The sequence below is a fragment of the Lichenostomus cassidix genome, unplaced genomic scaffold (genome assembly GCF_008360975.1).
Source record: "Lichenostomus cassidix isolate B80296 unplaced genomic scaffold, HeHo_3.0 HiC_scaffold_478, whole genome shotgun sequence".
In the NCBI taxonomy this organism is placed as follows: Eukaryota; Metazoa; Chordata; class Aves; order Passeriformes; family Meliphagidae; genus Lichenostomus; species Lichenostomus cassidix.
Genome location: NW_028147978.1, coordinates 51012 through 78448, shown reverse-complemented (window position 1 = coordinate 78448; position 27437 = coordinate 51012). Strand labels below are relative to the sequence as shown.

Below are 27437 nucleotides of genomic sequence, written 5' to 3'. Positions count from 1 at the left end.
TTTCATCATTTCCCCGTGTCCCGTTTCACCTGTCTGCTTTGAAGTGGAGAACTCTGTTAGCAACGCCAGCCAAAACAGCGAAGATACTCAGTCTAACATCTTTTTCCTCCCTTCAGCCGTGCAGGACAGTGAGTGATGTGGCTTTCACTCGACACACAGCAACAGTTTCCCACGGGATTCCTCGGTTTGGAGCCCTTTCTGAAACCTGCTGCACTTGCCTTGGTGGGTTGCGCTGCAAAGCCGAGCAAGAAGGAAGAGTTCCCCTGCAGCAAGGAAGGGTTTGCACCTTGGCCCGCCCCGCCGCGCCCGGCCAGCGCCCCGGGAGCTCCACGGCCGCGCTGTGCCCGCGCTGTGCTTCTCTCTGGCTCGTGTCGCTTGTCCCCGCCAAGTCCTGCCCGCGCCGGGGCCGTTGCGCTGAGGCGTTGCTGCCACAGTCTGCGAGCGGCGATCGACATGGACGACTCCCCTCTGCCGCCCGGGCTCAGCCCCCGCACCTTCCCCGCCAAGCTGTGGCACCTGGTGAACAGCCCCCGCGTCCGCTCCGTGCGCTGGGACAGCCTGGCCCGGGGGCTGCTCATCGACCGCTCGCTCTTCGAGCGGGAGCTGCTCAGCCCGGCCGGCGCCCAGGGGCCTGCCCCGCACACCTTCCGAGCCACGCGCTTCGCCAGCTTCGTGCGACAGCTGTATCGCTACGGCTTTCGCAAGGTGCCGGGCTGGCTCGGCGCGGCCGTGCCGGGCGATGCCGGCGCCTGGCTCCACTACAGCAACCCCAGGTTTCGCCGGGACCGCCCCCAGCTCCTGTTGCGCGTCAAGCGGCGCAGCGCCGTCAAGAAGCGGCGGCGACAAGCGGCTGCCGGGCCGGGCGGCTTCAGGCGCCCTCCGTGCAGCTTCCACCTGCTGCACAGGGAGCGGCCGCTGCCGGCCGGCCCCGCCGGGCATCTCCCCAGCGCCGGTGAGAGCACGGGGCTGGGAGCTGCGGGCTTTGGCCGAGGGTGGCACGGGCTTTGGCCGTGGGCGCTGCCCGTGCTGGGGCTGCTCAGCGCAGCTGCCCCGGCCGGCCCAGGGGCTGTCTGTCCTTGGGCAAGGCAGCTGTGCCGTGCCGTGCCGTGCCGTGCCGTGCCGTGCCGTGCCGTGCCGTGCCGTGCTCCCCGGGCTGCCGGGGGCTGCGGGACAGTCCCGCCGGGGCTGCGCTCACAGCAGCCTGGCCCGCTCGGCCTGCAGCTGGCCCAGCCCCGCGCCGTGGCTGCCGCTGCTCCTTGCCCGGCCACGGGCACGCTTGGCGAGCTCTCCGTGAGTGCGTGTGAGTGCCGAGGGCTCGGTCGTGCTCAGGCCCTGCTGGAGGGAGCCTCGTGTCCCTTTGGAGCTGAGGGGAAAACCCCTGGCAGTTGGGGTTCTGGCAGTTGGGGTTCTGGCAGCTGCCTCCTGCCAAGGAATTGCAGCGGGACAGTTTCCCCAGACGGTTGGAAGAATAGGGGAGAGCTAAATAGACACGGAACTGGTTGTTGCAAAGCCCCAGACCACGTTTGTTTGTTTTTCTTTTTTACCCCGCTTGGGAGGATCTGAGCTTTTCTCTTTCCTGATGGAAGTACAGTTGCTGCCAAAGGAAACATAGCTGAGGAGCAATACTTACCCAGTCTTCCCTTTGCTTCCTTTTTTCTTTCTTTCCTGCTCCACAGCACCATTGTCCCAGGACCTCAGTGCTGCCTCGCCTGAGAGTTCAGAGCTGCCTCCAGGCCCTTCCACGAGCAGCCCAGCATCGACAGCCTCCAGATGCACATGGCACGCCCAGGGAGAAGAGCAACTGCCGGTAAGGAATCCCGATGTCAGTCGGAGGGAGATCAGGAGATCCATGTCTGAAAGGGATCGGGTAACTCCATTGGATGGCAATGAAATGGGCTGGAGTGATAGCTTTGAATGCTGTTGCATGGCTGAGAAGGAAAGGCTTTTTGACTTGAATTTATTTATCATTTGGTTATTTAATTTATTGCTGGTAAAGCAAGATTTCTAAAGGCAGAGGGAATGATAAGGTCTCCCCCCTTAGTGAGGATGAGGGGTGTGAGCCTATGCTGGCCACGTTTGGGTGCTCCTTATCCTGGGAAGTATCTGTAGTGCAGGGGCATAATTGGTGGTGATGCTTAGTAGGTTTTAAGAGACTTGTTTGATGTGAAATAAGAGAAGAGTGTTTGGAGAATTGCCACAGGAGGCAAAGTCTCCCCAGGAGGGAGGGGCATGCGAGAGGAGCCTGTGTTACAGCACCAGCTGTGGGCTGTGCCTCCTTTTGGCTGGAAGGCCAAGGCAGAGCCAGGGCTGGGCTGCAGCTGCTGCTGCTGTGTGAGCCCTGCCGTGCGTGTAGGCGCTGCCAGAGCCGTGTGAGGGGATGTGCTGCAGCTGCAGCTTTCTTGTGCTCTCAGCAGCCTCCAGTCAAGGTTCTGTCTGGAAAATCCTCAGCTGGGCAAACTGGCCAGTCTTGCTCTCTGGGTTCGGAGCTCAGGCACCTTCCTCTTGGGCATCTCTGTGCCAAGAGATGTGTGTTCCCATCCAGTGGTGGCAAAGCTGCAGCCTGGATGAGGCTGTTGTGCTCAGGGCAGTGGAGGGAGGAGCACATCCCTGTGCCAAGAGCTGGCAGGACTTGTTCCTTAGTGCCCACATCATGTGTTCAGTGTAGCTCCCATGTCCAACCTTTTGGATGTGTTTAGAGAAGTCAATCTTCTCCACTGTTGAAGGCATTTGGGAAGCCATTTCTTCCTGTGTGGGAAGAAGGGATGAAGTGTGTGAGCCGTGGAGTCGTTGAACCAGGTGTTTTGTGTCATTGGCAAGAAGGGTTATGTTCTTTATGTTCTTCTTTCAAGTGGAACACTGATGTCACCCCAGAGTATTCAGGAGGGGAGCCCGAGAACAAGGCTGCAGCCGAGGGAGCTTGGCCTGGCACCGTGAGCCGCGGGAACAGTTCCCTGGAGCCCGAGGAGCTTGGTAAGGAGAGAGCCCAGCTTGGTTTTGAGAGGTCTGAGATGGCTGCTGTGAGCCTGCCTCTGGCAGGAAGGGAGATCAGAAGAGTTGAGTCCTTGTCTGCAGGCTTGGTGCTTCCTGGTGCCTTGAGCTCAAGCAGGGCACTGGCACAGCCTCCCCGCTGGAGCCCTGCCCTGCACGCTTCTCTGGCGGCACTGACCCTGAGTCCTGGGCTGTGGAAGGAGAGCAGTGAATAAAGCTGACCTTCTGGCACTTGTGTCACCAAGCTGGCTGTCCCGGTTTGGTTCAATATTCAGCTGACAGCACCTTTCAGCTTCAACCATTTCAGTGGGGACTGAGTGCTCTCTGTCAGCACAGAGAAAGAACAAGGCTGGGGTTTTTTCTGCAAGCTGGGACAGTCTATGTTTCAACTCTTCTTGGTGCCCTTTGCACTGCGAGTGCTGAGACTTTTTTTTGGGATACTTCAATACTTTACACAGATTTGAAAATATGGAGAGATCCCGCTTGTTTAAAGAGCAGGCTTCATATGCCCAAGTGAGAATCTGCCTTTCAGGCCATCTTTTAAAAGCCCTGATGGATGTGCAATTGCTGCCAAAGGGAAATACACAAAGGCCAACATTGATTCAGTCTTCTCTTTGCTTCCTTTCTTCTTCTTCTCCTGCTGCACAGCTCCCTCGTACCAGAACCTCAGGGCTTTCTCAGCTGAGGATTCAGAGCTGCTTCCAGGCCCATCCAGGACAGGTCCAGGTGCTCATGAGCTTGAGGTTTCCCCGGCACCTCCCTGGAGAGTGTTTGTCACTCCGGGACTTCCTGAGCTGTCATCAGAGGAACCAGGCACACGCATATTTCAACACCAGCCTGAGGTCTTCTTCATTCCATGGTGTCCTGAAGACCTTCAAAGCACTTCCATGGCCGTTCCTGAGTACAGCAGCTTCACGTTTTCAGGGCAGCACTTCCCATGGGCAGCCTACAACCCATCAGGTAGGAAAAGAGTTCTACCCTTGCTCTTCAGAAAGGTCATGAGAAGTGACCGGTTGAAGTATTTTTCCCCAATGCTCTGTCATTCTCAGGCAGAAATTGTTAGGTGCACTAATTAGCAAGGAGGACCTTGAAAGGCAAAAGATTCTCTGTCTGGTTTCCCTGTGTGAGTCCTGTGGTGATTGATCCAAGGCAGCAATGGAGCTCTGTGTCCCAAAGCCCCGTGCTGGAGCCTGACCAAAGTGTTTGGATTCTTGCAGCCACAGCGGGCACTTCAGCCCCCGATGCTCTGCCTGGCAGTGCTGGTTGTGCAGCATGGACGGCCTCCAGCTGGCCATGGAATGTGCCTGGGGAAGAGGAATTGCCACCATGGGACCTTGTTCTTGAGAGAGTGGAGGAGACGCTTTCACCATCCCTGCCTGAAAGGTCTCCCTTGGCTCAGGTAACTCCATGGGATAGCAGTGCAAGGGGCTGGAGTGAGAGTTTATGAATGTTGCTCCATGGCTGAGAAACAAAGGCTTGACTTGAGCTGTGAATGGACAGGGAGAGATTTGCTTGGTAAAGCAAGATTTCCAAAAGAGGAGGGAATTAAAAAGTCTCCTCCCTTGGTGAGGATGAGAGGTGTGAGCCTGTGTTGGCCAAATTTGGGTGCTCCTTTTCCTGGGAAGGATCCCTAGCGCAGGGGCATCTGTGGTGATGAAGTGGAAGCTTTGGCAGCTTTTGGACTGGGTTTGGGAAGTCAATCTTCTCCACTGTTGAAGGCCTTTAGGGCGCAGACTTTCCTGTTAGGATCAAGGGATTAAGTGTGTGAGCCCCGGAGCCTTTAGGGGGCAGATGTGTTGGTTTTGAGGCTCCATGAGTTGTGTGATTGGAGAGAAGGACAATGCTGGTCCTGGACATGACATGGTGAAGGACTCCTTGAAGCCCAGGGGCTCCTTCTGTGTTGAAGAGCAATTTGGTCAGGGACTAGAAGGCCTTTTGTTTGACAGATTCCCTCTTTGCATTAGGAATCCCCTTCTTCTTGCCTCTTGGCTCTCGCCAGACTTGCCAGGAGTTTTCAGTTGCTGTATTGGCACAGGCCTTTTTGCATATTATCATACAACTGTGCCAAAGAACTGCTCTGTTTCATTTAATATGCAGACCCATTGCCGGTTATTTCTTTATTACAGAGGCAGGGCAGAGTCCAGGTGGGGAGTGGGAGTTTTTGGAACTTCCCAATATCTTCTTGCCAAGTGTGATGACCCTCTTTCTTCTGCAAACTCACACATAGCAGTTTTCAAAAGCTTTTTCTTCCTCAAGAGAAAGAAATGTGGCAGGCTTTGAACTATTTTGTCCCTGAAATGATTCCAGAAAAGTATTGAGAGTTTTGGGTTTCTTTCTTTCTGGTTTTCTTTCAAGTGGAACACTGGTGTCACCCCAGAGTATTCAGGAGGGGAGCCCGAGAACAAGGCTGCAGCCGAGGGAGCTTGGCCTGGCACCGTGAGCCGCGAGAACAGTTCCCTGGAGCCCGAGGAGCTTGGTAAGGAGAGAGCCCAGCTTGGTTTTGAGAGGCCTGAGATGGCTGCTGTGAGCCTGCCTCTGGCAGGAAGGGAGATCAGAAGAGTTGAGTCCTTGTCTGCAGGCTTGGTGCTTCCTGGTGCCTTGAGCTCAAGCAGGGCACTGGCACAGCCTCCCCGCTGGAGCCCTGCCCTGCACGCTTCTCTGGCGGCACTGACCCTGAGTCCTGGGCTGTGGAAGGAGAGCAGTGAATAAAGCTGACCTTCTGGCACTTGTGTCACCAAGCTGGCTGTCCCAGTTTGGTTCGTTACTCAGCTGACAGCACCTTTCAGCTTCAACCATTTCAGTGAGGACTGAGGGCTCTCTGTCACATCACAAAAAACAACAAGGCTGGGGGTTTTTTGCGAGCTGGGATTGTCTGTGTTTCAAGCTCTCTTTGGTGCCCTTTGCACTGCGAGTGCTGAGACTCTATCTGGATACATCAACATTTTACACAGATTTTTATACTTGCAAGGATCCCAGTGTTTTAAAGAGCAGGCTTCAAATTCCCAAGTGAGAGTCTGCCTTTTTAGGCCATATTTAACAGTCCCTGATGGAAGGACAAATGCTGCCAAAGGGAAACGTGCACAAGGGCCAATATTGACTCAGTGTTCCCTTTGCTTCCCAGATACTCATCTGATGGACCTTTCCTAGAGGGCTGCCCTGCATGGGAAGAAGAGACAGAGGGAAAGCCTGTGAACATCAGCCAGGTCCAGTCCCTCTGTCCATAGTTACATTTATAGATACATAAATAGTTATAAACTAGTTTAAAATAGTATAAAATAGTATAAGAAAGTGTAAAATAGTATAAAAATAGTATAAATTAGTTACATGTTTATATCTGTGTAATTATATAGATTGATTGATTTAGTTATATGTATTTTTTATAGATCTTTATAGTTACATTTATATATGTAGTTTTAAATGTATACAGTTATATTTTTACATATCTAGGTATAGTTAAATATGTATATAGTTACATTTGAATAAGCATATAGGTAAATTGATAAATTTTTAACCTCTTTTCCTTCTTTGTTTCCTCTCTCACCCCTTGCTTTTCCCCCTGTGCCCCCTCTGTCCCCTCTTCCCGTGCTGGGTCCGAGCTGGCAGCCGGGCCGGGCGGAGCAGCAGTTGGAGCCCCAGGTGTCCCTGCAGCGGTGGGAGCAGCTGGTGTCCCCCGAGGAGCTGCTGAAGGACGGTGAGACTGAGGGGCTGAGGAGAGGTGACACTGAAGGAACAGTGACCTTGAGGTGCTGGTGGGGCTGAGGGGACTGTGGGGCTGAGGGGTGTGCGGGAGGAAAGGGGAATGGTGGAGCTGTGCGTTCTGGGGAAGTTGAGGGGCTGAGGGGATGGAGGGAGCCAGCAGCGAGCACAGAGGGGTCCAGGACTGCTGCTCTGCCAGGCCATGCAACCAATTCCAGCGTGTACAATTCTGCTGCAGCTGCCCCGAAGGCCTCGAGAAGATCCAGAGAGTGACCAGAGCCATCAGGGAGAAGCTGAAGGCCACCAGCAACAGCAGCAAACGGGGAGCTGCCGCTGCTGCCACCTGAGAGCCTGGGTGAGGCCACAGGGCCGGTGAGGCAGGCTGGGCTGAGGGTGGCGCGGGCTTTGGCCGTGGGCACTGCCCGTGCTGGGGCTGCTCAGCGCAGCTGCCCGGCTGGCCCAGGGGCTGTCTGTCCTTGGGCAAGGCAGCTGTGCCGTGCCGTGCCGTGCCGTGCCGTGCCGTGCCGTGCCGTGCCGTGCTGTGCCGTGCTGTGCTGTGCTGTGCCCCCCAGGCTGCCAGGGGCTGCAGGACAGTCCCGCCGGGGCTGTGCTCACAGCAGCCTGGCCCGCTCGGCCTGCAGCTTTTTCTTTCTCACCCTGCTGTGGAGGCTCTGAGATTTTCTATTCCCTGATACAAGTGCAGGTGCTGCCGAGGGAAATACCCGGATATTGACTCAGTGTGTTCCGTTTGCTTCCCAGATGTCCCATCTGCTGTCCCTGTCCAGGAGGGCTGCGCTGCACGGGAGGAAGCGACGGAGGGAGCGCAAATAAATTACTTTCTTTTTAACCTCAACTTAGATTTGCATGGTTCTATGTTGCCAGCACGGGTGTAGCAATTTGCAGTAAATGTAATTTTTAAACGGAAATTGGTTTTGGTGTATTTGTAGATCGGCAGTGCAGCCAGAGCAGTAAATTGCATTTTTTAGCTGAAATGGGTGTTTTGTGATTTGTGCTGTCTAAAGCAATGAGCAGATGGAAATGTGATGATGCTGGAGGATTTTGGCCATGAAAATTTCCAGCCATGCCCAGCAGCTGCCCCAGTCTCAGCCAGGCTGGGCAGTGAAACCGCAGATTTGGGATGGCAGCAGAGCCACACGCTGGGGAATAACTTGCTGCAAAGGCCTGCGGAGCAAACGGGACTCCACTGAGCGGAGAGCTCCAAGCGGGAGCCCCCCGGGGAGGAGGAATCCCCAGCCCATCCCACCGGGAGTTCTTTAACCCAGCGTCCACGAGCGAGCGGCAGCAAAGCTGAGAGCTGTCCTGGTTGGTGATCGATTTTGTGAGAAAGCAAGCACTGACAGTGGCATCAGCCCAGTCTTCACATCCTGCTTCCCATCCTCGCTGTCAGCAGCTGGCCCACAACCTTGCAGCACAGAGTCCTCCTGTGCCAGGCAGGATGGGCCAGGCCAGGAGCTGCTTCTGCTCCAGGTGGGCTCCCCCACAGCCTGGGGACACTTGGCCATGGCCAGGGACACAGCAGAAGGGGTCACTTTTCTCCTGGCCACCTCTCTCTGCTCTGCAGGGCAGTTCTCAGCAGTGATGAGGCTGTGCTGAGCACAGATGTGGCTCTGACCCCAATGCCCGAAGAGGAGCGAGAGGTGCCTTCTCCTCCTCCAGGAGGAACTGGTGGTCGCCAAGCTGCAGTAAGCCTCAGAGCTCAGTCCCCTTTGCCCCATCCCAGGGGCAGTCCCCAGCCAGCCTGGCCTAAGCACCAGGCCCAATTCCCCTTGGTACTGGATGCACCCATGTGTGTGCCAGCTGGGGAAAGGGGGGACACGCCAGGGCTCTGCCCTGGGGGACGCCAGGGAGGCCACCTGCCCCTCACTGCTTGCCTCTGCTCTCTGCAGCCGCTGCACCACCCTGCACCCACGGCTCTGCCTGGCCCTGGCCAGGGCTCTGCTGGGGCTCTGCCCTGGGCAAGGCTGTGCCTGCTCTCACCTCACAGTCACTGACAGCTCTGCAGAACACGAGACCTTTCAGAGCTCCCTCATGGATCCTTCTGCTTTCTCAGTTGAGCAAGACTATCCTCCAGCCAGAGAGATTGCACTGGCTGGAGGATAGATACAAATCCAAGTGGCAGGAACCTGAATGCTCTGAGTCACAGCTGAACACCTGCACCTGCCCAGGATGTTTGGCTGCCCCACTCCTCTTTCAGTTTGGGCTGCAAATGCCATTGCCCTTTCTGCCTCAGCTAGAAGTACCACGGCTGGGCAAAAACCGGCCAGTGGGCTGTATTCCAAAGGCAGTGTGGTCTGGAGAGGATGAAGGCTTAAGAGCCTTCCCCACATTCAAACCCTACCAAAGACAGCCATAAGTGTCACTTTCCACCTTTAAGAAACAACGGACAAATTCCAAAGGAAATCTCACAGATTGAGAAAGACTCTTCCAGATGAGCTGGTGTCTCAGAAACTTTATTGATTTACAATGGTACTCTATATGCCTACTCTAAAATCTTTCTCTACAATCTTCTTCTATAATCCTACTGTATAATCTTCCTCTAAAATCCTACTCTACAATCCTATTCTAAGCTGGCTATGGAGAAAGCAATCCTAAATAGATTGTCATGGTCTTCTCTTCTCCTTCCACTATTTCACCGTGATAATCAGTGGCACCAGGCTGGACGCAGGCTTGGCTGATGTTACAAATGGATGCTGCCCAAAAGAAAACAAAGCAACAATGAACAATGAGGCATGACTTTCCAAGCTCAGTGCTTCAAAGGCAGGTGCAATATTTTTAAATGAAAACAGGATTGAGTCTGACAAGGTCTAAGCAGTGTGGTGTAACACTGGTACAAGCTGCCCCAAGAGATGGTAGGTGCTCCATCCCTGGAAACATTCCAGGTCTGAGAAATGTGATCTACTTGACAATGTCCCTGCTCATTGCAGGGCACTTGGACCAGATGACCTTTACAGGTCCCTGCCAGGCCAGCCCAGCCTAGGATTCCTCACCCTTTCCATTTGGAAAGCACCAAGAGTCAGAGGTGAGGAGGAGGGGGGCTCATGTGATGCCTTGGAGTTCAATGGAGGAGGAGCCCATCCCTCAGACACTGTTTCACTGTTTCACCTACTGCCCCTTTAAAACCAACCCCACACCCCAACACCCCACCACCCCCCCACCCACACACCACCACCCCCCACCCACCACCCAACCCCACCCCCCACCCCCCCCCACCACCCAACCCCCCACCCCCCACCCAACACCCTGTCCCTGCCCCTCGCTGTTTCCCTATAAAACCCCTTACCCTCCGCCATCTTGCTGTCTATGCTCCACGTGTGTTTATGCTCCACATGTTGCTGTGCATGTGAGGCCTTCGCCCTCGAGGCATCTCTGCCTCGGGGAGGTCGTTGGCCTCTGCTGCACCATGCGAATAAACATCTTCCATGGACACAACGCATAGACCCTCCTTGCCTCCTTTATCACCGCCGGTTGTGGAAGCAGACGGACCAGAGCTAGCCTTATGGCTCTCTGGCCAGTGAGAGCGCAGTGTCCAGCCCTGGGACAGAGGGTTTGGAGCACTGAGGCGCTGAACCTGGCTGGGTAGAGAAGCTCTAGGGTAAAGTCTGCTGCACCATCCTCCAAAACCGCAACACCCCTTTGCATTTTACCTGCAGGAGCTCCTTGGCAGACCAGCGCTGCTCCTCATCTCTCTGCAGGCAGTGGCTCAGGAAGTCACTCAGCAAAGGTGAGAGGAGCTCGGGCTGTCGCAGCTCTGGGGTCCCTATTTTGGCTATCAGGCATTGAGCCTGGAGAAAAAGGAAACAGGAGGCTCCATGTGCTTCTTTCACATCTCTAACTGCTCTCCCCGAACCCGTTGTTTGTCCTCCACTCTGTCGTGGCACTTTCTGCCCTGGCAGAGGGGCACAGATGACTTTCATATACCAACAAAAACCCAAACCCCAATGCAGCCACAGCTTTTCCAAAATCCAGCACATCTCTCCGAGGCAGCTGATTTCATTGGCTGACCTACATAGTGGGAACTACATCAGCAAAAGCACGTTTTGCTTCTCTGAGAATTCATACCAGCTTGACAGACTATTTGGAAGGGGGACTTTGCACTATTTCCAATTATTATTACATGACAAGTGTATCTGCTTTGTTGCTCCCTTAAAAACAGCTTTGATAATCTAAAACTCATCATGCTTTTCTTCTGTTGTTGAAAAGAATGGTAATTGGGAGAAAAAAAAGAAATCCATCAGTTATTCCTTGGGTAAGGAAACAAACATTTGGAACCTTGTGTTCAACACAGACACATTAACTTGCATGCAGAAATGTATTGGGATGAAAATGCCTCTTTGGGCAGCCAGCAGTCGCCTGCAACTCTGTTTCTCAGCAGTCTCCAAATTTCACCTTCCCTTATGTGGCAAAAGAAAACCTTTTCATGGTCAAATCAGAAAAGGGAGAAATGCCATCCCTATGTTAATCCCATGCTCATTTGGATACTCAAGTCAATGCATTAATGGTGTGCTAATCCCAGAAAGTGCCAGCAACAAACAGGAGGTTTTGGCAGGCTCTCCATATCACCAGGCTCTGGCTTGGTGGCCTGGAGAAAGTGGCTTGGACTAGGAAGGAAATATGGTCACTAAGTGTTTCAGCAACACTGCACAAGAAGCAGAAGATACTATATGGCCTTTACAGCTTCTTGCCCTGGTTTCAGGCAAGTTTCGAAGTTGCACAGGGACTGCAGTTGATCTGAAATATCACTGTTTTGGGAACTTCATTGGGTTTGGATTTCTTTTCTTCTTTTATGGAAAGTTAACACCAGTTCTGAGACTTTTGCTTCACGTTTTTAGGGCCATCTTCACAGACAGACGAGCTGGAACAACCTGAAACCAAAAGCAGGGCATTGCCTGAGAACAGCTGGGAGTGTTGGCCTGTGGTAAAGCTTGAGCCGTCTGGGAATCCCCATCCATCATGTGCAGAAACCTCCAGCTGCTCCCTGAGTCCAACTCAGTCCCTTTGAGCACACAGGCTTCTGGAAACACTTGAAGATTCCAGCTATTCTCCTTCTCAAGAGAATCTAACCTAAGCTGAGCTCCAGTTTTTTCAGCAAAGCCAAGGATGCTCGCTTCCATGCAACTGACATGGATTGTTCATGGAGTTTAGGTCTTCCTGATATTCCTCGGGTCAAGGAATTACAGTGTAATTTGGCAAGACATCAGGTGAGCATTATCCAGTGTGGCCCACGTGGAACCAATGTCTAACGTGCTGAGAAGCCAGAGAGAGGGAGCTCATTCTGCCTTTGCAAGATGTTAGTTAGAAGCATAAGACACAGACTGGGAACTACTCAAACTTCACCTTGCAGAGTCTATCTAAAATGAGCAGAAATAACAATGTGAAGAGACCCGAGAGTCTCCATAAAAATGTCTGCCACAATAGTAGCAGCTCTGTGCTGGTGGCACTGGAAATGATGGTGACCAAAGAGACTTTGTTATTATCCTCTTCAACCCAAAGGAAAATTTCCAAGCCTATAACGGCAAATGCACTTCCCTCGAGTAAAAGCATTTATGACATTTCAGAGACAGAACTCCAAGAGTATTCAATAAGCACATGAGAAATGCCAAGCATGGCTGAACGCCAAAATGGCAGGTTTCTGAACTACATGCTACTTGCTACTTCTACGTACTACTTCAACATGCTACTTGCTACTAGCTATGTGCTACTTGTTTCTTGTGGTTCCCCCACTGATGCAACCAAAACTATTGCAGCCCTACACCCCACATCCCCGTAATGCTGTGCCTGACCAAGAATATACTGACCCAACTTCAGTGAGCCATTGGGTCTGAGAAGGATGTGACCTCTTTTGACATCTCTGAACATCATGTGGTTTGAGTGAAGGAAACCCAGTCCTTGCAGGCACTGCGAGAGAGAGAAAACATAAACAGGAGGGTGTCACATTACTCATAATAATTTGGAGGGAAGGGGGACCATACTCTCTATTCCAAGGGAGGTTCCTGCCTTCCTTGGCAGACACCTGTCTTTCAAATTAGGACAACAGCAAATACAAATACAAGAGACAGAGTGACAATATCACAGCAGGAGATCAGACTATAAGAACAGAGTAGAGTGAATGCAGGGACACTGGCAGGCAGTTAGTTCACTTGAGATGCTCTTGCTTCTCCATAGCACAGCAGCAACACAGAAACAAAGCTTGGCACATGGAATCACTCCAGTTCTGAGCCCCTGTTTCCCAGACAGTCCTGCCCAAGCCCTTGGGAATACAGGCAGGATCCCCAACCTCCCGACTGATGGCTGCAATCTCATCATCATGCAGGGAGGTCTTGTTGATGACATCCATCAGAGTGCCTCCATCCATGTACTCCATAACCAGCCAGAGTTCATTATCCACAAGGTAGCTGAAAGAAGGAAACAAGGGCATGGAGATGAGCATGCGTGGCTATGTTGCTTTTTTGGCTGATTCCAGTTTCCTGGTCTGTTTGAAGTGAAGACAGAATAAAAGGAACAGACATTGCCTCTAGGCTGTGCAGTGTTTGCAGTGTGTACAGTCTCAAGGAGAGAGGCACATGTGTGAAAAAAGAGATGTCTTAGATGGCCAGCAAAGGAAAAATACAGCTTAGTAACAGCCCAGGAAAAAACACCTGTCACACTATTCCTTTCTGGAAAAAAGCACCTGGTCTTCCTTGCATGCACAGCAATGGAAAAGAGCAGTAACAATCCAAAGGAAATCCTTTCTAGGTGGGTTCATCCGCACTTAAGACACTTGGAATAAATCAAAACTAAAACCAATGTGGAGACAGTGAATTTAAGGCTATTGACTTAGTAAGATAGGGATGATCCGGTTTTTTGAACAATTTTCAAACTCCATGTGCTAGGGAAGACTTGTGCAGACAAAATGCAGTCTCTTACCCATCCACTGCAGATGAGTAGAAAAATAATAATTAAGCAATAATTAACAGCTCTATTTCCTGCCACTAACCAAAGTGGTTTTTTAACCTCACTTGTTTGCAATACGTAAATGAACATTCGTGGGATAAAGTTCATTGAGGGATACTGTGTTGATGCTCAGTCCTTGGAGATATATTTTCTTTATGGACAGCTAAAATAATGTTGAAAATCAGTAACTTGAGAAGTTTGTGGCATGAGACCAAAACACACATGGAGTGCGTGATTTTGGAACAACACAGCTGAGCTGTACCAAAGTGCCTTGTGATTAGACCTTGGAGTAATTAGGAAGTGACATTCCAACAGCCCATTTCTCTGCTCACTTGGGGGCCAGTTACAGGACAGGTGTAACTGTCCACCTGATAACAATGGTGTCTCAACTATCACCACAAAGCTCTGACCACACTCTCTGCTCCTCTGGCTGGGATTCAGAAGAAGTAATCCAAGCCTTGGTACTCTACACATACATCCTGGCCTATAAGAAGGGCTTAGGGCTTTTAGGGATGCCTTGCAGTTCTCTCCCTACGTGCAGCTCCCATGTGCAGCACTGCAGGTTGCTAAGGAACTTCCAGTAAGATTCAGATGCATTTGCTGGCAGCCAGAAATGAGAATTCAGGACTCTGAAGCTGTAGCCCCAAAGAGCAGTGAGATGCTCTAAGGCTCCACCTTTGTTTTAGCAATTGAGGAGAGAGCAAGAGAGCTCATCCTTCTCTGAAAGGTACTGCTGCCCTCTGTGCCTTCCTTGTGGCAGCTGAGAAGGGCAAAGGCTGTCCCAAGTGTAATTTGCAGGCTGGCACCAGTCTGTGCTTCCTGTGCCTTTGCAGCACAGCTCTACGGGTGACCCAAAGCTCCAGCCACAGCTCACACGAGAGGGGAAAGCCCTCGAGAGCTGCAGAATCTGTGGGGGCTGTTGACATTTACCTCTCCTCCTGTGGCAGTGTCGACTGCTCTACAAACATTTCCAAAAGCCCTAGAAACAAAACAGCAGGAAAGAAAGGAGAAGCCGTTTAGACATTGGAGTGAAAGCCAGCCCAGACAGGAGATCTCTGCTGTAAATACCTAAAACCTGCAGGATGCATGAGGGTTCTGCCAGAAGGCAGATGATGCATTTTCCTCTCAAGGGCCATGGGCACTGGGCACTGGGCCTGTTCCTGTAGCTTTGGGGTTTACTGCCTCAGATCAAAAAGCTCAGAGAGCTTATTCTCTCATCTCAGGTTTCAGTTTTTAAACTGTGAGGTTCTAATCCTGTCCACCAAGTATTTCCTTCAGCAAACTCTTGGAAAGAAATGTTCCTGAGAACTGTTATCTGACAGCTGTCAGGGGCTAGCTTGCTCTTTCAGGCAATCAAGATTCTTCTCCTTTCATTAGTGTGGCCATATGATTCTGAGACATCCAAAAATTCCACGGAAATTAACACACAGGTGTGCCACACTTGAGAGACTGGAGATTTTCCAGGTCCTGTTCTTTGCTGCTGGCAAGACTTTGACAGCATTGAGATGTCCTTGACAATGCCTTCTGGCCACATTTACAAATTCTGCCTAGCAGTGAGTGGTGGGGCAATCTAACCCCAGTGTCTGAACATGTTTGCAGCCTGCTTGATTTCACACTTGATAGACATTCTACCAGCAAAACACCTGGCCTGTAGTTTTGTGGAAATAGCTGTGGTTAGACTCACCCAATGCCGATATTTTCCAGTTCAATGCATTTTGTCACGGGATTTTCCATCTTGACCATTCTCCCTGAGAGAAACAAGAAGCAAGATGCTCACTTTAAAGCAGGAATCCCACATTCCAGGAGGTACAAAAGGCAGCCCCACTGTCTGGGGCTCTCAGCCCTTTGTGGTCAGCTGAGGAACAACAACAAAACCACAAAAACTACAACAAAAAACCACAACAACAACAGCAACAACACCCCAGACAGCCTTGCAGCAGAGATGGCCTAGAAACAAAGCAGCAGCAAAGAGAGAAGAAGCTGTTTAGACGTTGGAGTAAAAGCCAGCAGACTGTGAAAGGACAGAGACTGATTTCCTACAATCCTTTGAAGTGATCTCTGGACAGGAAACAAAGCACCACGAGTTGTTTTCCCAGGAGAGGAGGGCATCTTCTCCACCTTTCAGCAGTTTGCCAAAAGAATGCCTTTCCCTTTGTAAAGCAGAGCGGCTCAGGCTATAACCAATACCGATGGGGCTTTCAGCCTAAGGATCCTCCCCCTTTCTGAGCAGGCTGAGCTCGAAGATGCCCTTGCCTGTGCCCCGTCTGAAGAAGCACACTGCTTGCCTTCACCCTGACAGCGCGGATCAGTCGCTCGCATTGGACTCGCCCTCTCAGCACTGCACACGTCCCCATCTTCCCAGCTGGGCACAGCGGGCATGGGCAGCAAGGAGAGCAGTGCTCCTCAGGCTCTGCTATGACACAGACAGCTGCCCAGAGGAGATGCTGAGCCTCTCGTGAGTCCAGGCCGTGCCATGCAGGAGCCAGGCCAGACGAGGGGCTGCTGCCTCCCGGCAGCTCTGCGCTGCAGCGGCTGGGCGTCAGCGGGACTCTCGGCTAAGGAAGGCTCCAGCCTCTGCAGTCACAGCAGCCGTCAGCAGGGGCAGGCCAGGTGGCACAACAAGGCTGGGAGAGCCCAAGGATGAGCACTGACAAGCACTGGCAAGAAGCCACAGCCAGTCCGAGCCCCGTTACAAGCTGCTCTCTCCCAAATCCACCATGCCAGTCTTTTTAAAAACCCAACCTGCTCCATCAGCCAGGCTTCCCGCTGTCATTCAATTGTCCCGCTTGGTCATTTCCACGAGTTGTCCCACAGTAACCAAGTAAGGCCCACAAGACCCTGCACTGATTTGGACACATTTTCATTTATTCCCACCGCTATGTAGCTTGAACAATACGGGGGGCTTTTCTTTGGTCAGCAATGAAGTGTCAGACTGCACCTTGCTGGCACAGTGCCCTTGCTATTCTTCAGGATTCAGAAGGGGAGGACAACTCAGCAAAGCCATGTGAGGCACAAGGAGAAAAGTGGCGCTGCACCTGTGGGGCACCATTTGTGTATTTGCAGATTTCCTTTGCTCAGGTTTTCTGATGACGCAGGTGACTATCTGGAGATAGTCATCACAGCTCCTGAGCAGCTGCCAGTGGCCACCAGCCAGGCAGGGAGAGCTCCAGGCAGCCAGGACAGGAACAGTCCCCATCCCCCTGTGCTGCCCCATCCCTCTTCTACTCAGGAGACACCAGCCCGAGCTGTCGGTAGTGTCCTGCCCGAGGTCTGGGCAGAACTTTTCCGTCGACAACGGGAACTTCTGGAACCCCTGAGGACTTGGCTGAACCAGAGGATGGAGGACATCTACAGGGACCAGTGGTGGCGAGCAAGGAGCACATACAGTGCCATCGTGCATGCTCTCTGTGTGTATGGGCCAGATGAGGGGATCATGACTTGGCGTCTGCAGGACATCCTGCAGGAACAGACAGTGCCACTGATCCAGGGCACCATCAACATCATTGTGAGGCAGTGCAGAGAGGGGGCCCAGAGGCTTCTGCGCTCCCACGCTGCCACGGATGAAGATGACAACCCAGCAGCCAGCAGCAGCTCCAGCAGCTCCCACTCCATCTTCTCCACACCCAACAGCCCCAGCTCCCCTCACCCCAACAGGCCCAGCTCCACCTCCTTCAGCTCTTGGACAGGGACTCTATCCAGCACTCCTGAAGTCTCCATGGAGGAGGAAGAGGAAGCTGCCACAACGGGGACCACCCCTGCCAGGAGTCACAGCCACCCCCCAGCTGTGCCTGTGTCCCCAGAGAGCACCAGCCCCAGACCCTCTGGTCGCACCCGAGGTGGGGGCCAATTGCCACAGGGTCCCCAGTGTCCCCCAAAGAGAAGGGTCCCTTAGCCCCAGGAATCTCCCCACCCCTGCAAGAGGACCCCCCACCAGTAGGACTAGCAATATGCTTTCAACCCTTAGTACAAGAAACAAATAAATAGTTGGTTGTTTTTCCCTCACACAGTCTCTGGGCACTGCTTCTCAGCCTTCTGGTGCCTTTGCCCTTCCCCTTGTGCCCCACCGTGGCACCCATGTCCTGTGAGGCACAGCCTGAGGCCGAGGGCCATGGCAGCAGAACCTCTTCCCACTGGAAATGCAGTGCTCCAATCTCTCTGGATCTCTTTGCATGGCCTCTTCCCCCTCCAGAGAGGCAACTGGCCCTCTAAGTTTGGGTTCAGCAGCAGCCTTGGATTGAGACATTAAACAGCACCATTCCAAATTTTTGAAAAAAGCCATATCTGCTCCCCCAGCCAGGCTTCCCACTGCCATTAACTTGGTCAATTCCCACGAGTTGTCCCACAGTAACCCAGTGAGGCCCACAAGACCCTGCACTGATTAGGACACATTTTAATTTATTCCCACCGCTCTGTAGCTTGAACAATACGGGGGGCTTTTCTTTGGTCAGCAATGAAGTGTCAGACTGCACCTTGCTGGCACAGTGCCCTTGCCATTCTTCAGGATTCAGGAGGGGAAGAGAACTCAGCAAAGCCATGTGAAGCAAGAGGAGAAAAGTGGCGCTGCACCTGTGGGGCACCATTTGTGTATTTGCAGATTTCCTTTGCTCAGGGGCCCACATGCTGTCCTTTGGAGTGTGTCCTTGTCACCTCAGGAGTGCTCCCAGGATGGAGGCCTGGCCTTGTCGTTATGCTGATGACAGAACTCTTGGAAAAAAAATGGCAGAGAGAATTCCTTCCTGGGTTTGGAACCCCCCTAGACAGCACTAAGGGGACCCATTTTCCTGAGCAAGCAAGGCAGAACAGTCCCACAGCCCTAAACACAGGTGCAAAGTGTCCTTGTACGCATCACCCTTGATGCAGTCGGGCTGCAGAGAGGAAAAGCTCTGACTTGGAAACCAGAAGGGCAAAAACCTTGTACAGGGACTGGCCTGAAATGCCTGGATGTGATGGCCTCTCCCAGGGAGGCTGACAAAAGGCTCTATGAATAGAGACCAGGAAAGGTCCCAAGAAACCACAGCAAAGTGTCAGGAGCAGGGATTAGAGAGAGGGCTGAGACATGTGATGCAGGTGGCCAAGGGAGAGCAACATGCAAATGTAGAAATTGAATCCAGGAAAGAGTATTTTTTTTTTCTCCTGTCAACATGTGGCTGCAGGGATGGAAGGCCTGCTGTGCCATCCCAGGGTGGAGAAGTCTGAAGTGCACATAGTGACATCAGGCAGCGATGGATTGTGACCTCATGTCCCTCACTGCTTATCCTGGGCTTCCAAGGAGGCTAAATGCCTTTTGTGCTGTCACTGGGGGTGGAGGCTGATGTCACAGAGCAGTCGACTGTGGCATCACGGGGGGATGGATTGTGCCATTGTGCCTCTCACTGCTTGCATTCAGAGATTGGCAGGACCAGTCTGCCTCCAGCCTGAAGTGCTCCTGGGCAAGACTGCAAAGTCCAGAGGATCAAGCCAGGCTTCTCTGGTGCTGGGTGGGGTCTGTTCTTGGCAGATCTCACTGCCAGTCCCAGAGCCATCACTCCTGTTTCCCTGCCCTGCCGGGCTGGGGCAGCCAGGCACTGTGGGCTGCTCCCAAATGTGCTGCAGAGCCCCAGTATGGCCACAGAGACAGATGGCAACTGCCCCATCTGCCAGGACTCTCTGAGGGATGTGACTTCTGCTGGGCCCTGTTGCCATCAGTTCTGCCTGGGCTGCATCGTGCGGTGGGCACAGCGAAATCCCTCATGCCCACTCTGCAGGACACCGATAGAGACTGTCAGGCTTTCTGAGCACGGAGAGGAGTATCTGGAGACAGCCAGCACTGCCCCTGAGCAGCTGCCAGCAGCCACCAGCCAGGCAGGGAGAGCTCCCGGCTGCCTGGACGAGAACAGCCCTCATGGCCCTGTGGTGTCCCCTCCAGCTCCTCCAGAGCTGCAGCTCCTGGGTGGCCTCCGGCCTGAGGTGTGGGCTGAACTTTTCCGTGGACACGCGCAGCTGCTGGAGCCCGTGCGGCCCTGGCTGCGCCAGAGGCTGGAGGGGATATTTGGGCGCTGGTAGTGGCTGGTTGAGGCTGCAGAGAGCTCCATCCTGCACGACCTGTGTGTCAACGGGCTGAATGCCGAGGTGTTGGTGCCGCTGCTGCAGCCTGTCCTCGAGCAACACACGGCAGCACTGGTGCATGGCGTCATCAGCATCGTTGTGGGCCAGTGCAGTGAGGAGGCCCAGAGGCTGCTGCGCTCTGGTGCTGTCAGGGACGAGATCAATGGTCCTGTGGCCAATGCCAGCTTCAGCTCCAGCTCCAGGCCCAGCTCCAGCTCCAGCTCCAGCCCCAGCTCCAGCTCCAGCTCCAGCAGCTCCGTGACCAGCAGTTCCTGGATCAGAATTCCTGCCAGTGGCCCCAGAGGCTATGACATTGAGGAGAAAGCCTGCACATCGGAGGCAGCTTTCCCTGGGTCTCTCAGCCACACCCCAGCTGCGCCTGTCCCCATGGAGTGGGAGCAGCCCCAGGAGGAGCCAGGGCAGAAGGTGGTGACAGTGGCAGATGCCTCTGCCCAGGGCAGCAGTTTCAGCTCCTCCACCCCTGTTCTGGGCTGGCACGATTGCCATGGGGACCCTGGCACCCCGTTAAGAGAAGGGTCCCCAGCCCCCAGGACTCTCCCCAGCCCTGCAAGAGGCCAACCCACTGTCAGCTCTAGCAGGGCTCTTTCAAGTCTTTATTGAAGAAAAAGGAAATAAATTATTTCCCTTACACAGTCTTGGGATGCTGCTTTTTCCTTGCATGGCAGCAGATGCCAAAGGCAGAGCTGGCAGCAGGGTCAGCTGCTCTTGACACAGGACCATGCCCTCAGTCTGCCTCCTGTGCCCCTCTCTGCCCAGCCACTGGCACTTCAGCTCTGCTCTGCTTTCTCTGTTCTGCTTGATGTCGAACAGGGCAACCTGCAGAGAGTAAATTTTCTTGGAGACAAGCAAGGTCTAGTGCAAACTTGATCCTGAATCATAATTTTATTTCTATGTCCCAATCAAATGAAATTGTTTCAGCACAAGTTTATTGTTATTGATAATATTATTGATATTGTTATTTGTCGGGGGTTGAGAATTTCTTCCCATTCCTGTTACTAAGCAACAAATAGTCCGATGTTCAGAGCGATCAGGTCTTTTGTAAAAGACAAAAGCTAGGTTTGGGCAGGGCATGGTAAGGGAAGAGCCGGCCCTGGGAAGGCTCTCTGGTGGTTTGGACGCTGAGGGTAGAGGCTGCTGGCTCTTTGCTTTCCAGCTGCTACCAGAGGAAATCCAACTGTGCCCTGTTTCTCTTCTCTCCTGGCTGGGTGAGCTTTGATTCAACTTTTCTCTCACGGGGAAGGGCACGTTTTCCCCCCCCGGGCTGCGTTCCCTCGTGGCTGCTGCCGGGAGAGTCCCGCGGCCCCTGCTGCCTGCCCCCGCCCTCTGCTGCACGAGACCGCAGCGTCTGCTGTGACTGCAGAAACTCTCGCTGGCCGGAGAGAGAGAGAGCGCCCGCTCCTGCTGCCCTGTTCTCTCGCTGCCCTGAGCTGTTTCCTGCTGTGCTGCGTGTTTCTCAGCCCATCCGCCATTGCAGTTGCCGGACGGTGACCTGACCCTGCGCCACAGCGCCACCTGCAGCCGCTCGGGAGTCATTGCACCTACCCTGGCCGGCCGGGAGCTCAACAGCGCCCCTGCTGCTTGCAACCGTGATTGCACCACACGGGAGAAGGCTCAGCAGCTCACGTTATCTGCTGTTTGGTTTTCTGGTTCTAGTTGTGGTTTGCTATTATTGTTATTGTTTGTGTATAGATACTAGTAAAGAACTGATACTCCTTTTTCCCATACCTTTGCCTGAAAGCCCTTGATTTACAAAATTAAATAATTCGGAGGGAGGAGGGGAAGGAAAAATCACATCCTCTGCTCTAGGGGAGGGTTCAGCCTCTCTTGGCAGACACCTGTCTTTCAAACCAAGACATTATTGAAGGAGAAAGTAGTAGCTTTTGCTCCAACCACTATTACATCTTGGAAAAATATTTTATATTATATTTTCATTTTTTCTTCTTTCATTTTTTATGATATATTTTCATTTCTATTACCACAAATGCTGGAGTTTCACAATTTTAGGGAATTTACTGAGATTATATGTTGGGTACATACACTACCCCAGGAGAGTAGAATAAAAAGGACTTGTTTCAAAAAGAAATTGATAAAATAGTGATAAATGTGAACCATAAATCTAATGGGGACCCAGATTTTTAACAACAGAGGGATCTATTTTGTTGTTTTCTTTAAAAGTGAGGCAATTTTAGAAGTGATAGTACCTGGGTAAGAACAGGTGAATAACAGTAAGAATAGTGGGTAAGAACACCACCTTTTCAGGAAACAGAAAAAATATTTTTTAAAATACTGCTTTTTATAATTTATAGTAGAAGTGAAGAAGAGAAGCAACTATTTTTATTTTTCTTTTTCAAAAATATTTTAAAATAATAGGCAAAGAGAAGCAACTGTTTTAATTCTGTGAGGAAAATTCTGCCAGTAGGATGAACAGTGGACAACTTCATTTTCAAATATTGGCAATTTTCTTTCATTTTTTCCAAGGAAATGGGAACAAAGTTATTTCTCAGTCACTTTTCAGAATCAACTCTTCTGTGTTTCTGAAAGGTCTAGGAAGGTGTACTCTCTGCATTTGAGATATAAAGGGACTGGCATTTCACCTGATGGAGAGATTGCAGCAATCTGTGTAGTGGGTTGTGGTTTGGGATGTCACTTTCTAGGCTGTTCTGTGGAGTTTGGCTTTGGAGTGATTGTTACAACCTAGCGGAATGGGTAGTGATGTATGTTGCAAATTCTTGTCAGGCTTAGTAAAGACACCAGAGAGGTGTCAGAGAGCTCTTGTACTTCCTTGTACAGATCTCTTATCTCCTGCAACTAGTCCAGTCTTTGGACTCAAAAAGTTTTGCTCAGCAAGCTCTTAAATCTTACAATATGCTGCTCAAAAGTGTTGGCTAACAAGCGCTAAGTTTTTAAAGTACACTTGATTAGTTCCCATCTCCCACAACAAAATTCTCAAAGGTGCTGCCTCACAAACCACATCACATGGCCACAAGCTCCCCACTCCCACAGCAAACTTTGGTACTGAGTAGGAAGCAGAACAGGACAGCTGTGCTTTGCACAGGCAGAGCGAGAGAAGAGAGAAAGAAAGGCAGAGAAGAGACAGAAACAACAGAGAATATCACCAGTTCCTAGATCCCGTATTGGTTCTGTTGAGTGGATGGTCTGGAGCTCAGTAAGCAATGACAGTGAAAGAGAGGGGAAAGGCAGTGAGGGGTCCTGATCTGCTCCAAACCTACAAACCTGCTGCAGCCTCTTATGTAAAGTAGATTCTTTGTGCCATTTTGTCATGCATGCACAGCCAGCCCTCCTCCTAACTGCAGTGGTATGTCTGGGGGGAAAGCCTTGGCTGCACGCAGCTAAGTCAGGTTTAGGCAGTCATGGCCTGGACCAGTTAGAGAACAATTTCCTTCACCAATCATAAGTTGCCCTTCACCATCTCCTCCCTCCCCTCACGGTGATGCAGGTCCCAGTGGGCCTGAGGTGTAATATGAAGCAAAAGGCTTAAACAAGATACATTTCTTTCCTTGGGGCCACTTCAGAACAGCCTTGGAAAAGGTTATACTGGCAGAGTATAACCTGGTTTGTGACCAGGTTAACTGGTTGAACCGCAATATAACTGGTTTGTGACCTCAGCACACCAAAAAAAAAAAAAAAAAAAAGAAAAAAAAAAAAGAAAAAAAAAAGAAGAAAAAAGATAAAAGATAAAAGATAAAAGATAAAAGATAAAAGATAAAAGAAAAAGGAGCAGCTGGAGAAAAAGAGTGTTTTCACCCATTTTCACTGCCAAAGGCAACTAGCACTGGTCTTTGTTCTTCAGCTGTGGTTCTACATTAGCAATCCTCCACGTAAAACTGAAGGAAGGGGAATCGTGCCCAGTGGTAATTTTGAGTTGATTTTTTTCAAGTTAGACTTTTCAAGTCAGACTGTGTCACAAACCTGGTTTATGGTGACACACAAGTAATCTGCTTTGTTTGACCTGCCATGTCCATACTATGCAGGTTGTAAAACTGGGCGAAGAAAATAATCCTCAGAGTCAATTAATTAAAAAGACTTCATAAAAAAAGAATGTGTGAGGTTGTAGAAACAAGGTTGTCTTTTGACTGTACAGGTATCATACAGGGCTCTTCTGACTGAATGAGTATAGCATCATCTGCTTTCCACTGAAGTATCTGTTGAGAATGCAGAATTCATCTTCTACAACCTTTGCTTCAAACTTGCTATTGCCGAAGCTTTGCTCATGCCAGTGCAAACAGTCTGTTAGGTGTTTTTGGAAAGTGAAAGAGCTGTGATTTCCTGGATGAACAACATCAATCTGAAATCCAGTTAGAATCTGCATAACCAAGATGGTTAGTCCTGGGGTAGGTGCCACATCACTGTGCATATTGTGCCTCAAAACTCTGAGGAGTTACTACTGAAGAGGTCATTTTACAAAGGGTTGCTTTAAGGAATGAACTGAAACTATGAATGATTTTAGGTTTGGTCTCGTTCACATTTTTAACATCTCAATTCAAATTCAATCATTTAAATACATTATTTCAGCAGCATGTGAAAACTGGTTTACTCTTTTCACTGAGGATTAGTTATTTTTAGAAAGGGGAGAAATTACTTTTCATCAGAGATTTTTTTCAAAGAGATTTAATAGTATCTGTGTACCTTTCTTTTGCAGATCTTCAGCTGCCCTCAAACTCCTTTAATTTCTGCTTTGCACTGTGGCCGGAGAGGGCTTTCAAGAAAGATGTCTGTGAGTAGTCAGCTAAAGGGGCTTCCCTACAGCCAGCTATCCTAATTTAGATTTCAGTATTCCATCTGTTGTTATAGCATTATAATGTAGAGAACTTTCAAACTTACTCTTATGTTTGCCCTAAAAACCAAGCCCCATGGCCTCATCCCCAAAGTCTCTTTTCTCATAAAGTGAAAGGATCCTGTTTATTTCTGATTTTCAATTCACATGTCCCATTAGGATTGTCATAATTATGCTTCAGAAGATTAAGGTAAATCCAATCAAGCACCTGCAGGAACATGCCAAGAGATTATTCAATTATCCAGCATATCCAGTATTGCCATAATTTGCTAAGTAATCTGCTGTAAAGATGAATCCCAAGGAAACACAGCATTATCAAGGTGAAGTATTTCCTTTCAGCTGGCAACAAACTGGTGGGGTTTGATAGCCATTATTGTGAAAGAAGGCTGACCTTCAGCTTGGTGGAACCTGTAGGTATGTAATTCTTTGCCCAGGATTCCTTTCTGGGAATATCTGCAGGAGCTTCCAGAACTCCAAAAGTTAAGCAGACACTTGAAGTAGAAAAAGATGTGGAGCTTCAACATACAGCTGGATTGGGATGCCCTGATTTTTGCACCAGTTTAAGGATGAACATGTGTATTTCACTGGCAGTATTTTTACTGTGCACAGCTTTAGGAACGGGGGAGTACCTTCTCTGACTTCTTGTGATCAAGTTTTGCTTTTTCCTTACAAGATTTGCTGGTAACCCACAGTTTAAAACCACTGCCTGAATACATGGAAAGGTCAAAATACTTGCTTTGTTCAGTTTCTTTTTTCCTCCCCAGATTAAACAATCAAAAACTCCTAAAAACTCATGATGTTACAGCTGTTAACAATGAAAGGGGAAAATACAAGCTGGGAACTACAGCTATAGCTGTCCAATAGTTCTAAAACTTCCACAAAGAAAATAAACTTTGAAAGGTGCCTCTCTTTTCAACAGAGTTGGGTGACATGTGGAGAGAATTCAACAGTGGATCATCACAAACTGAATATTTACTGTATTCTATGGATATTTCCTCATCCTCATGGTCTTTCTAAAAAGATTCTTTGTGTCAAACTTGGGCAGCAGTAAGCATTGCTGCTGCATAATTGCTTTCCCAAGCATTAATTACAAAAGACTGTGCAATTTATTAGGTTGGAAGTGCCCCAGTATGGACAGCAGCTGTTCTGAGGCAATGAAAATGTAACTGATGCTAATTGCCTTTGCTTTTATTTATGTGATGACTAATCTGTTTATACAAAGATGCTACTCTTCTGGCAGGCTTCCAAGCTCAGATCCAAAGAGGGGATGAAAATTAATATTGTCTGTGCCCAAACAATCATCCAAGGTACCTATTTTTGCCTCTGAAGCAGCAGCTTCTACTGGCTGCTTGCAGCTTTTTTTCTGTGTATCAGCAGATCAATGCTGCAGCAAGAAGCATCACTTAAAAGGCCACACTATCCATGGACAGTGGCAAGTAACACTTTTCAAGTTCCAGTCAGAGCAGGAGCTGCCTGGAGAGATTCCTTTGGACAGCTGGAACGTCCTGCCTAGAGAACTCCCACACCTCTGAGTTGTGGAGGTGGAAAGAAGTCACTCAGCCACCCAGTTTGGAACTGGTCCATTGTTTCCAACAGATTCACTGTCTCATCTGTGAAAATAACTAGAAATCAAATTTCTGGGCCGCTCAAGGAACTAATTTCTAAAGGTCAACAAGTGCACACAGGTATATCCCTGATAGTTGGTAATACCATGATTATAGTGAAATTGCTATTTACAACTCACAGCTTCCGTCCCATCTCTTGCCACAGAGGAGATTAAATAAATATATTTTGCTCTGAGGAGCAGCTTGTTAGTCTCAGATGCTCACAGAGACACTGCTCACTGCTCAATAGATGAAACTGTCAGCAAAAAAACAGCTCTGGCTTTGTAAGAGTTGTTCATGCACAACAGACTGGATTTTCATGATGAAACCAACCTCCAGAGATGTCCCAGCAGAATACTGCATCATGAAAGGAAAGCAAAGACACTGGAGTGCACACCAAGGGCTTTTCAGTTCCATCATGGTTACAAATTAGCTGAACAGAACTAGCTTTTACTCATTTCTCTGTCTGCCTGCATTCTGCTGGAGATTCATGTCTTATGCACAGTTCTGACACCTGGAAGGATGTCAGGTGCAGTTAAAGGAAACTCAGAGGATGTGGCTGTTTTCTGCTAGGTCAGGTGTTTCAAAAATTACTCTTTACGTGGAAGATGCTACTGTACAGAGTGTTTGAAGAACGGTATTTCAAACGAGGAAAACCAAATCTATTTCCTAGCAATCAGGGGAAGGCCTGGCCTGAGAAGCGAATTGGTTTCACATCTTTCTTTCAGTTCTGAAGTCTTTAATTCCTTTCTTTTCATCTTCCTTGGCTCAATGCAGAACTGAAGAAAAAAAACCCACCAAAACCCAACAAAAACAACAAACCACCCCTCCTTTTTCAAGATTTGCTAAAGATAACCCCCTTCTCCTACCTGATTTAGGTAATAAAATATAATTTTATTATAGCAGCAGTGCTGTTGTCTAAGAATCATGGAATCAAAATGGTTTGATTTTGAAGGGATCTCAAAGCTCATCTTCTTCCAACCCCCTGCCATGGGCAGGGACACTTGCCACTATCCCAAGTTGCTCCAAGTCCTGTGCAATCTGACCTTGGACACATCCAGGGATGGGGCATTCACAGCTTCTCTGGGCAGCCTGTGCCTCACCACCCTCACAGGAAAGTTTCTAACATCAAATCTAAACTTGTCCTCTTTGAGTTTAAAACCATTGCACCCTGTCCTGTCACTATCTGCCTATATGAAAAGTCCCTCTCTCTCCTTTTTAAACCATACTCTGCTGCTGCTGCTGTTGGATAAAAGACAGAAAAATGTCTTTGTGTATGAGTGTGCTTCATGTCTCTG

The 27437-nt window shown here is 50.3% G+C and overlaps 2 protein-coding genes, 1 long non-coding RNA gene and 1 pseudogene across 4 annotated transcripts in view; 3 read left to right on the top strand and 1 right to left on the bottom strand.

Annotated features, from left to right (window-relative positions):
- The first annotated feature begins 441 nt into the window (after positions 1-441).
- On the top strand, positions 442-6296 carry LOC146420472 (uncharacterized). Of its 2 annotated transcripts, none has more exons than XM_085048232.1 (7): positions 442-952; positions 1677-1807; positions 2850-2970; positions 3637-3948; positions 4206-4387; positions 5344-5464; positions 6110-6296. In XM_085048232.1, exons 1-7 carry the CDS (start codon positions 454-456, stop codon positions 6133-6135), a joined length of 1392 nt encoding a protein of 463 aa, XP_084904358.1. In that variant the 5' UTR covers positions 442-453; the 3' UTR covers positions 6136-6296. The 2 variants fall into 2 exon arrangements, with proteins under 2 accessions (XP_084904358.1, XP_084904357.1); XM_085048231.1 differs by having other exon boundaries at positions 1677-1867; positions 6110-6295.
- Positions 6297-6499: 203 nt separating this feature from the next.
- LOC146420471 (uncharacterized) lies at positions 6500-7597 on the top strand. Its single transcript, XR_014849133.1, has 3 exons — positions 6500-6679; positions 6923-7039; positions 7444-7597. It is a non-coding gene; the product is annotated as an uncharacterized LOC146420471 (long non-coding RNA).
- A 1714-nt stretch (positions 7598-9311) lies between these two features.
- The window catches only part of LOC146420468 (uncharacterized), a 62207-nt gene continuing 44081 nt past the window's right edge, over positions 9312-27437 (bottom strand). The window contains exons 14-15 of the mRNA XM_085048227.1: positions 10350-10487; positions 9312-9395 (exon numbers count right to left, since the gene is read on the bottom strand). Coding sequence (XP_084904353.1) covers positions 9330-9395; positions 10350-10487 — 204 coding nt within the window. The 3' untranslated portion in view covers positions 9312-9329. The remainder of the gene's footprint in view (positions 9396-10349; positions 10488-27437) is intronic.
- Positions 18889-20343, top strand: LOC146420470 (E3 ubiquitin-protein ligase Topors-like; annotated as a pseudogene).